Source organism: Palaemon carinicauda, chromosome 9 (genome assembly GCF_036898095.1).
Source record: "Palaemon carinicauda isolate YSFRI2023 chromosome 9, ASM3689809v2, whole genome shotgun sequence".
Classification (NCBI taxonomy): domain Eukaryota; kingdom Metazoa; phylum Arthropoda; class Malacostraca; order Decapoda; family Palaemonidae; genus Palaemon; species Palaemon carinicauda.
The window spans coordinates 140,770,940-140,783,439 of NC_090733.1; the positions used below are offsets into that span (position 1 = coordinate 140,770,940).

Genomic DNA, 12,500 nt, shown 5'->3' on the forward strand with positions numbered 1-12,500 from the left:
AAAAAAAAAAAAAAAAAAAAAAAAAAAATAAGGAAATGGGTACAGAGATGATACACCAAGACTTAGATTTACAATGAAATCCCAGATTTCAAATAAACACAATGAAATGGGTACAGAGATGATACAGTTGCTCTTAGACCCTCTAGGGATTTTCGTTGATAATCGATATCAACAATTTTTTTTTTTTAATTCCTCAAATGTTTCACTACAGATTTTAAGAGGTATAATCTGTTCAGATGTTCAGATGTCGTCGGCCACTACCCTCAGTTGCAGGTGACGGGCAGTCACTGGGCAAAACCGCTCCAGGCGGTTGGTCCGGAAGTACCTCCAAAAAATTTTATCATCCCTGAAGGTGTAGAGCTCTTCGGGATACCGGATGAGGAGAGCACTTTCTGGATGGGGATCCTCTATCATCTGGAAAGAGGTTGAGCATTACGCAAAACAGTAGAGCAATGTGCAAGAGAGATTGAGTATTACGCAATAGAGGTTAAGCATTATGTAAAAGAGGTTAAGTATTAGGCAATAAAGGTTGAGCGTTACGCAATAAAGGTTGAGCATTACGCAATAAAGGTTGAGCATTACGCAAAACGGGTTGAGCAATACGCAAAAGTGGTTGAGCAATACGCAAGAGGTTGAACATATGCAATAAAGGTTGGGCATTACGCAATAGAGGCTGGGTATTACGCAATAGGGGTTAAGCATTATGCAAAAAAGGATGAGCATTATGAAATAGAGGTTAAGCAATACGCAATATTAGTTGAGCATTACACAATACAGGTTGAGTATTACGCAACAGAGGTTGAGCATTACGCAATAGAGGTTGAGCAATAGGTAATATATGTTGAGCATTACGCAATAGAGGTTGAGCAATAGGTAATATAGGTTGAGCATTACGCAACAGAGGTTGAGCATTACGCAATAGAAGTTGATCACTAAGCGAAAGATGTTCAGTATTACGCAATGGCACGACTCAAAACAAGTAATTGGATAACCTTTTCCAACATTTATAACAAATCAATTCAAAGGATAAAAGTATTTAGCAATGTAGGAGGCAGTCTCCTCTCTGTTCATTACAATAAATACCCTTCTTCTTTTTACCTGCTGATCTTTCAAATGGGAAATTTTGTTTCTAGTGATGAAATTGAACGAATCGCAATCGGAAAAAGCCATGTGCGATAGCTGGTCAAGTCCACAGCCGTTCAAAACTGCCTTTGTCAGAAGTCCCTCGGGATTTGTTATGGTTTCCTCGCTGGCATCGTTTGTTCCGTTCACCTGGAAATAGAAAAAACTGGATGAAATCTCTAACTAAAAGATCGACAACTTATTTAGAAGATAAGATAAAGTATTTCTCTTATCTACCAAAATAATTTATGAATCCAGACAATAGCTTCCCCTATTATTATTATTATTATTATTATTATTATTATTATTATTATTACCATCATTGCTTGTTAAGCTTGTTGGAAAAACAGGATGCTACAAGCCCATGGCCCCAACAGGGAAAACAGCCCAGTGAGGAAAGGAAATAAGGAAAAACTACAAGTTTCAGAACAAAAATAACATCGAAATAAATCTTTCATATATAAACTATAAAAACTTGAAAATAACAAGAGACTAAAAACTTCAAAAATAACAAGAAGAAAAACAAAATAGAATAGCGTGCCCGAGCGCACTTTCCTCAGGGGCGATTCTACTCACTAAGTATTTTGCCAGGGTCGCAATGACGAGATGGTGTGAAGGAGTACCAAGTACAATAGGATCCAAATATCCGGTCTCTCCCTCCACTATAATACCATTGTGGGATCCCATGACATCCACGGATAAAGGCTTCGTCATGATAGTTCCAAAAGGCATCGAGATTCCACCGAAGTTCCACAGGATGGCGAGACGAGCTGCCAGCCACTTCTGCCAGGTACCCTTGAAGGCCGCTTTCCTCAAGGAGGAGAGTTGCGATCCGCCGATCAGCTGTTTGGGAAGAAAGTGTAACAAAAGATGTTGGAAAAGAACAAAATATTGGAGGAAAACGTCACAAAATGGAGAAAAATGACAAAATTTCTTCTATATAAAAAGACCAGGAGTTTCTCTCTCTCTCTCTCTCTCTCTCTCTCTCTCTCTCTCTCTCTCATATATATATATATATATATATATAGAGAGAGAGAGAGAGAGAGAGAGAGAGAGAGAGAGAGAGACATATCCACAAATTGCCCAAACTAGCGTACTGTCGTTAGGAAAGGAGGACGGGTGGGAGGGGTTGAATCTGTTTGTGCACACATCTATCTTAACATCTAGTTGTCATTTTTAACAGGCTGTGTACACTTGCATTTAATAAAAAGCCATCAAATTTGTTAGAGTGACACTAAAACTAGTGACACAAAAATGGAAGAAAAAACAAAAATGTATTGAAGACAAAGTTGCAACAGGCAAATTTGGAAATGTATGGAAGACAAAGTTGCAACGTAACTTGGAAATCCATGGAAGACAAAGTTGCAACAGGTAATAACTTGAAAATGCATGGAAGACAAAGTTGTAACAGGAAGTTGCAACGGGTAAACTTGGAAATGCATGGAAGACAAAGTTGCAACGGGTAAACTTGGAAATGCATGGAAGACAAAGTTGCAACGTAACTTGGAAATGCATGGAAGACAAAGTTGCAACGTAACTTGGAAATGCATGGAAGACAAAGTTGCAACAGGTAAACTTGAAAATGCATGGGAGACAAAGTTATAACAGGTAAATGCATGGAAGACAAAGTTGCAACGTAACTTGGAAGTCCATGGAAGACAAAGTTGCAACAGGTAATAACTTGAAAATGCATGAAAGACAAAGTTGTAACAGGTAAATGCATGGAAGACAAAGTTGCAACGTAACTTGGAAATCCATGGAAGACAAAGTTGCAACAGGTAATAACTTGAAAATGCATGGAAGACAAAGTTGTAACAGGTAAATGCATGGAAGACAAAGTTGCAACGTAACTTGGAAATCCATGGAAGACAAAGTTGCAACAGGTAATAACTTGAAAATGCATGAAAGACAAAGTTGTAACAGGTAAATGCATGGAAGACAAAGTTGCAACGTAACTTGGAAATCCATGGAAGACAAAGTTGCAACAGGTAATAACTTGAAAATGCATGGAAGACAAAGTTGTAACAGGTAAATGCATGGAAGACAAAGTTGCAACGTAACTTGGAAATCCATGGAAGACAAAGTTGCAACAGGTAATAACTTGAAAATGCATGGAAGACAAAGTTGTAACAGGTAAATGCATGGAAGACAAAGTTGCAACAAGTAATAACTTGAAAATGCATGGAAGACAAAGTTGTAACGGGTAAATGCATGGAAGACAAAGTTGCAACGTAACTTGGAAATCCATGGAAGACAAAGTTGCAACAGGTAAACTTGAAAATGCATGGAAGATAAAGTTGCAACAGGTAAACTTGGAAATGCATGGAAGACAAAGTTGCAACAGGTAAACTTGAAAAAGCACGGAAGACAAAGTTGCAAAGGGTAAACTTGGAAATGTATGCAAGTCAAAGTTGCAACAGGTAAACTTGGAAATGCATGGGAGACAAAGTTGCAACAGGTAAACTTGGAAATGCATGGAAGACAAAGTTGCAACAGGTAAACTTGGAAATGCATGGAAGACAAAGTTGCAACAGGTAAACTTGGAAATGCATGGAAGACAAAGTTGTAACAGGAAGTTGCAACGGGTAAACTTGGAAATGCATGGAAGACAAAGTTGCAACGGGTAAACTTGGAAATGCATGGAAGACAAAGTTGCAACGGGTAAACATGGAAATGCACGGAAGACAAAGTTGCAACAGGTAAACTTGGAAATGCATGGAAGACAAAGTTGCAACAGGTAAACTTGGAAATGCATGGAAGACAAAGTTGCAACAGGTAAACTTGGAAATGCATGGAAGACAAAGTTGCAACAGGTAAACTTGGAAATGCATGGAAGACAAAGTTGCAACAGGTAAACTTGGAAATGCATGGAAGACAAGGTTACAACAGATAAACTTGGAAGAGAAGGCTATAGAATATAAAGTTTTAGGATCAATGATAGTAAAAATCGCAATGTTTCAAGTAATTTGAGGATAGTTTTCTTTTATATCAACACAGATAACACGGTGACCTTCATGTCGTAGACACTGAAACGTTATATACCAACAAAAGAACAGTATACTTTTCTAGTTTTGATTTCCTTAGATGTTACTAGATTTTTAATCCCCATACATTACTTTGGAATTCCATAATGAAAGTGATAACTCACTTAAAGGCATTAGATAAACAATATTAAATGGGTAACGAATCAGGTTCAAATAGAAAATGATATCTCATATTCTCAACAAAGTTGACTTACTTTCAACATAATATAAATGAAATTGAACAAAAACAAAATTGATCTTCGTTTAGTCGGATCCACACACATGAAAAAAAAAAAACAGGAAAACTTACTTTAGGCAGATCCACATAAGTGACCTGAAACCTTTCTTTAGGCAGATCCACATTAGTGACCTGAAACCTTTCTTTATACAGATCCACATAAGTGACCTGAAACCTTTCTTTAGACAGATCCACATAAGTGACCTGAAACCTTACTTTACGCAAATCCAAATAAGTGACCTGAATACTTACTTTAGGCAGATCCACATAAGAGACGTGAAAACTTATTTTTTAGGAAGATCCACGTAAATTACGTGAATATTTACTTTAGGCAGATCCACATAAGTGACCTGAGAACTTACTTTAGGCAGATCTACATAAGTGACCTGAACACTTATTATGCAGATCCACATAAGTGACCTGAAAACTTACTTTAGGCAGACCCAAGTAAGTGACCTGAAAACGTACTTTAGCCAGATCCACATGAGTGACCTGAATGCTTACTTTTAGGCAGATCTACGTAAGTGCCATGAAAACTTACTTAAGGCAGATCCACATAAGAGACGTGAAACCTTACTTTAGGCAGATACACATAAGCGACATGAAAACTTACTTTTCCAGATCCACGTAAGTGACCTGAAAACTTACTTTAGTCAGATCCACATAAGTGACCTTAGAACTTATTTTGCAGATCAACGCAAGTGACTTGAAAACTTACTTTAGGCAGATCCATGTAAGTGACCTGAATCATGGGCAGTCGAAGGATCCAGTTAGCCCACTCATCAGCTGGAGTCACAGTCTCCTTCCACAGGTAAACGTAGATCCTGCGAGTCTTCTTGGTGTCCACGGAGGCTGCTTCAACTGAGCAGGCATCCAGGGGTGTGAGGTAGTAGTTGTCCGGATTGTGCACGAAGGTTATAGGCGGTGGGAAGGGAGCTGGCTATGTTTCCATAAAAATAAAGATGTATTTAGTGAAAGCACACATATACATACTGTATACATATATATGTGTAGGTATATATACACATACTGTACACACATATATATATAAATATATATACATGAATAAATATATATATATATATATATATATATGTATGTATATATATCTATGTATATATATACCTATATAAATATATATACATATATATAAATATACTGTATATATATAATATATATATATACATACATATATATAAATATATATATATATATATATATATACACACACATATATATATATATACATATATATACATATATATATTTATATAAATACATACATACATATATATATATATATATATATACTTATATATACACACACATATATATATATATATATATATCAAAGAAAACTATAATACACATACAACAAAGTACAAAAAAAAAAAAGACCAAAACAACGCGTCACTCACCGAGATATGACGCAGCGTCACCATCTTCTGCCCTTCGTCCACGATAAAGAGCGTGACGAAGCCCACGACGACGAGCAGGATGGTCAAGCGACGCCAGGAGTCTCCTATCATGAGATACCCGAGCCATCCCACTGCAACCGAGAAATGTTACGGGAGAAAAAATCAGGATTTTGAATGCTAAATGCGAATGTATTTCGATGGATATTCAGGGAAGTGGGAATCGTGTTTGCGAGAGGCGGTAGAGTGTGGTATCTGTTATTGTTATTGTTTTATTGTTGTTGTTATTGTTTTTATTGTTATTTTTTGCTGTTGTTGTTGTAAGCCTAGTTGTTATGTGAATCGTGTTTGCGAAAGATACTGGACAATGCTAGTATTATCGTGATTGTTGTTGTTGTTGTTATTACTACTACTACTACTACTACTAGTAGTAGTAGTAGTAGTAGTAGTAGTAGTAGTAGTAGTAGTAACACTAGTAGGAAATCCACCCATCCCGAAAATAAAATGAGTTAATTAAAAACTCACGTAAAAGAGAACTAATAAAACTAAGATGAATTCGTGTATCATGAGAAGAAATTATTAGAAAAAATTCACAGATGGGATTTTTGGAGTCCTGCTTCAATAAAATAAGTATCTTTTACATGCATCTATATATATGGATACATACACGCATATATATACATACATACATATATATATATATATATATATTATATATATGTATATATATAATATATATATATATATATATATGTATGTATGTATATATATGAGTGTATGTATCCATATATATATATATATATATAGATGCATGTATAAATATATACATATACAGTATATATATATAAATATATATACATATATATAGATATATATATATGTATATATATATATATATATACATATATATATATATATATATATACACCACTGGGAGAGGATAATGTAATATACCATCCAGAATGTACTTTTCATACTCCTTTTTTTTTAAAGGCAGGTTTTTATAAACACAATCACTTAGTACTAAACGATATCCATTACTTTAAATGTTGAAGCGTCAAATTGATATTCAATATTCTGAAGCAATAAAGATTTAGATATGATAAAACTACGCAGTGAATTATATTGGTTTCTGCTTCATTTAATGATGTAATAACACCTGTACAACTAATTTTTCTTAAATGTTAGTTAGACAACAACGTGCGTGTAAATATAAATATATAGATATGATTATTATTCATTTATTATTAATTATTATTTATTAATCATTATCATCTATTAGTTGTTATTGTTATAATTATTATCATTAATTAATTATTATTATGAAATTTTGAAGTTCTAATGATTCAAATACCCGATTAGTAAGATCATTCCACAACTTGGTCAGAGCTAGAATAAAACTTCTAGAATACTGTGTAGTATTGAGCTTCAAGATGGAGAAGGCCTGACTATTAGAATTAAGTGCATACTTATAAAAAAGCATATGGAATAAAACTTCTAGAATACTGTGTAGTATTGAGCCTCATGATGGAGAAAGCATGACTATTAGAATTAACTGCATACTACTAAAAACAGCTGGAATAAAATTTCTAGAATACTATGTAGTATTGAGCCTCATGATGGAGTAAGCCTGACTATTAGAATTAAGTGCATACTTATAAAAAAAACATGGAATAAAACTTCTAGAATACTGTGTAGTATTAATCCTCATGATAGAGAAAGCCTGACTATTAGAATTAACTGCATACTACTAAAAAACAGCTAGAATAAAACTTCTAGAATACTGTGTAGTATTGAGCCTTATGATGGAGTAAGCCTGACTATTAGAATTAAGTGTATACAGTACTTATAAAAAAGCATATGGAATAAAACTTCTAGAATACTGTGTAGTATTGAGCTTCATGATGGAGTAAGCCTGATTAATATAGAATTAAGTGCATAATTATAAAAAACATGGAATAAAACTTTTAGAATACTGTGGAGTATTGAGCCTCATGATGAAGAAACCCTGACTAATAGAATTAACTGCATACTAATAAAAAACATATGTTGGAATTAAAAGTAAATATATACAAACTACATCAACGCTAAAAATAACCTTGATCAGAGTTGGAAAGCCGAGTGCCAATTCACTCGAGCTAAACAGAGTATTTTCCTTTTTCCAAGACAAAGTGATTGATGTGTCTTGCCTTACCTTGCCTCATTTTTCCCTGATGATATCGGCACATCACAACATTAATGGACTCGTCCATTAACTATAATGGGGGGAAGAGTCAACTAAATTGGCCTGGATGATGATGATAATGCACTCAAAAAAAAAAAAAAAAAAGTCTCGGTTATTCTCTTATCCATTAGGCCATTATAAGATATAATACCTATCCATTTAGCAACAAACTACGAAAGCTTTTATGGCCTAATTATTAATTAGGCATTCAAGTTATGCCAACGCTCTAAACTTGAATGATTAAATATCTTTTTTTTTTTTTTTTTTTTTTTTAGGATGACAAAGGAAAGGACGAGAAATACTTCGGGTGTTTTAAATTGGCAAATAATAGCTGGTTCGAACAAGCCATTAACACGTTCCATAAGGGAATTATTTTGCTGTGTTTCTCTATAAAAGAGGTACACACACATACATACACACACACAAACACACACACTCTCTCTCTCTCTCTCTCTCTCTCTCTCTCTCTCTCTCTCTGTATACAGTTTGAAAATGTACACTTATAGTTATCGAAGTATGAACAGAGAACATTTCTGAAGATTATATCTTTTTTTTTATAACTCAAGATTGAGAATATCTTTTTTTTTCATAACTCAATATTAAAAATATATTTTTTTCATAACTCAAGATTAGAAATATCTTTTTTTTCATAACTCAAGATTAAAAATACCTTTTTTTTCCATAACTCAAGATTAAAAATATCTTTTTTTTCCATAACTCAAGATTAAAAATATCTTTTTTCATAACTCAAGATTAAGAATATCTTTTTTCCCATAACTCAAGATTAAAAATATCTATTTTCATAACTCATTTTCCAAATACATAAGATTATTAATAGCCTTAATCACTGTTTATTAGAAATTATGGACACACTTCACAGGTTTAAAACTTATTTGAAACTCCGAATGAAGAAATGAAAGCACCAAAAAATCCTGCTAGCTGATTGGTTGGACAAGATAATTCTAACCAATCAGCTAGCAGGAAACGTTCCGAGCTAAAAGGGCACCCCTGCGAGGCAGTTGCAAATGCACCTCATTAAAAAGAAAAAAAATGAGTATATGTCATTCTCGTCTGTTTTTTCTCAGTAACACAGAATTGTACTTCACGTTCAACAACCTACCATCTCCCATTCTTCCCTTATGTCCAAATCATCCCAAAACACTGGTCCAATTTTTCACCTGACACTAACCTGTCATCGTATTCCAATGGGTACTTGAAATGTGGATTCATCTTTCAATCTTTTTTTGCTTCTTTCATAACAGGTTTTACTATTAATTAAACCTCTATGCTTTTATTTATTCATTTGTTTTTTTTCAAATAAGTCTTAAACCTGTGAAGTGTTTCCATGGTTTCTAAGAAACAGTAATTAAGGCTATTAATATTCTTATGTATTTGAAAAAGGAGTTATGGAAAATAGTTATTTTTTATCTTGATTCATGAGAAAAAAAAAAGATATATTTAATCTAAGTTATGGAAAAATAGATATAATCTCCAGAAATGTTCTTTGTTCATACTTCAATAACTATAAGTGTACATTTTCAAACTTTATACGTAGAGAGAGAGAGAGAGAGAGAGAGAGAGAGAGAGAGAGAGAGAGAGAGAGAGTGTATACCTCTTTTATAGAGAAACAGCAAAATAATTCCCTTATGGAACGTGTTAATGGCTTGTTCGAACCAGCTATTATTTACCAATTTAAAACACCCGAAGTATTTCTCGTCCTTTCCTTTATCATCCTAAAAAAAAAAGAAAAATATGTAATCATTCAAGTTTTGAGCGTTGGCATAACTTGAATGCCTAATTAATAATTAGGCCATAAAAGCTTTCGTAGTTAGTTTCTAAATGGATAGGTATTATATCATATAATGGCCTAATGGATAAGAGAATAACCGAGACCTTTTTTTTTTTTTTTTTTTTGAGTGCATTATCATCATCATCCAGGCCATTATAGTTGACTCTCCCCCCCCCACCCCCATTATAGTTAATGGACGAGTCCATTAATGTTGTGATGTGCCGATACCGTCAGGGAAAAATGAGGCAAGGTAAGGCAAGACACATCAATCACTTTGTCTTGGAAAAAGGAAAATTACTCTATTTAGCTAGAGTGAATTGGCACTCGGCTTTTTTTTTTAGCTTTGATGTAGTTTGTATATATTTTATTTTAATTCCAACATATCTTTTTCTAACACTATGCAGTTAATTCTATTAGTTAGGGTTTCTCCATCATGAGGCTCAATACTACACAGTATCCTAGAAGTTTTATTCCATATGTTTTTTTTTTTTTTTTTTTATAAGCATGCAGTATAGGTCATTAAGTATTGATCAATTGTGGCAACAATCATTGTGATGTTCAACTACATGTTATCTATGAGTATTTGTGTGTGTGTGTGTGTGTGTGTATGTATGTGTGTGTGTGTGTGTGTATGTATGTGTGTGTATGTGTGTATATATATATATATATATATATGTATATATGTATATATATGTATATATATAAATATATATATATATATATATATATATTTATATATTTATATATAAATATATATATATATATATATGTATATATAAATATATAAATATATATATATATATATATATATAATATATATACATGTATATAAATATATATATATATATATATATAAATATATATATATATATATATAAATATATATATATATATATATATATATACAGTCGGACCTGAATACTTACGTGTTGGTCTCGGCCCAAATATCATGTTCATGGGTGAAATATATGGAGATCTCCTTTTCGACAAAATGCCTTTCACGTCTGAACCTCTGAACGATTTGTTTAGTTGCGTCCGATTATATGACTGGAAAACTTTGACTCCAAGCTAGCTTGCTTGCTTTTTTTTTTTTGTAGAATTCTACTCTCTTGGTTTCTGGTTTTTATTGTTTTCTATGAAATTCCACTCTTTTCTTCTCAGTTTATGGTATTTTTGTGAGATTACACTATTTTTCTTTGTTGTTTTTATTGCATTTAGTGAAATTCCACTCTTTTTTTTTACAATTTTTTTTATCGCAATTTTTTTTGAGATTCCACTTTTTTTCTTTTGTCTTTTTATTGTATATAGTGAGATTTCACTTTTCTCTCGTTTTTATTGTCTTTTCTGAAATTCCACTCTTTTCTTCACTGATTTTTACTGCAATTTTTTTGAGATTCCACTTTTTTCTTTTCTATTCCTATTGTATTTAGTGAAATTCCACTCTTTTCCTTTCAGTTTCTATTGTCTATTCTGAAATTCCACTGTTTTCTTCACTTTTTTACAGCAATTTTTTTGAGATTTCACTTTTTTTTTTTTTTTTTTTTGTATTTATTGAAATTCCACTCTTCTTCACTGTTTTTTTACAACAATTTGTCTTCGATTCCACTTTTTTCTTTTCCGTTTTTATTGTACTTGGTGAAATTCCACCTTTTTTTCTATTTAAGATGTTGATAAATTCCAATATTTTTTTCTTTTTACTGAACTTTTGTGAAATTCCACCACTTTTTGTTTTTACTGTAATGAAATTTCACTCTTTCCAGTCTTTAATATGTTTTGTAAGTAATTATCCTTCAGCCTGTGTCACTGAAATTTGGAGTCATTCATTAATGATGATAATTATGACAACTAAGTGTTCGAATTCACTTAATACACACTAGAAGAGTTCTTCACGACTCGACGCTCAACATATCGACTATAAACACGAAAACGTCCGAAGCTTCGCTATAAAGAAATTCAATAACATACAACAAGTTCTCTGGTGTTATCATATCCATTATCCATCTGAGTTATTATTTTCTACTTTCTTCTCTGTAATGAATAAATATAATACACAAAAGAAATATACACAAACACACACACATATATTTATTTCATATAAATATAATAACCTACAATCTATGATGTCCGACCAAACACGGCCTTCATCATTACATATTATTATTATTATTATCATTATTATCATTTATAATCATAACAATAATAATAATAATCTTTATTTCAGCAGAAGCCATATACATATATATATCGTTATTATTATTATTATTATTATTATTATTATTATTATTATTATTATTATTATTACCATTATTATTATTATTTATATCATTTATTTATATCAACTATAATCTTTATTAATATTAACTATTATGATGATGATGATGATGATGATGATGATTATCATTATTATTATTTTTATTATTATTGTTATCATCATTATTAAAAGATTATACATTTCTCACATAATGATGACTTCATTAATATTCTAACATTATCAGACCACAATTCACCAAGGATACAAAGGAAGGGTAAGAACTACACATACATAATGTCACTTAATATAACAGGGAAGGTGTATGAAAAGATGTTGAATTTTAGGGAACAGTATAAAGAGACAAATAATTCACCTACTGTGGAATAACATTTGGCAAATCTACAAAACCAATCAATCATCACAGAAAAATTCTAACCC

The 12,500-nt window shown here is 32.2% G+C and overlaps 1 protein-coding gene across 1 annotated transcript; it reads right to left on the reverse strand.

The window, feature by feature from the left end:
- Window positions 1–184: 184 nt before the first annotated feature.
- On the reverse strand, window positions 185–11,353 carry LOC137646891 (uncharacterized). The gene is made up of 6 exons (XM_068379959.1): window positions 10,738–11,353; window positions 5,802–5,932; window positions 5,102–5,323; window positions 1,699–1,965; window positions 1,099–1,272; window positions 185–414 (listed from the first exon to the last, which is right to left on the reverse strand). The coding sequence occupies exons 1-6, from the start codon at window positions 10,766–10,768 to the stop codon at window positions 241–243; spliced, it is 999 nt and encodes a 332-aa protein (XP_068236060.1). The 5' UTR covers window positions 10,769–11,353; the 3' UTR covers window positions 185–240.
- Window positions 11,354–12,500: the final 1,147 nt, after the last annotated feature.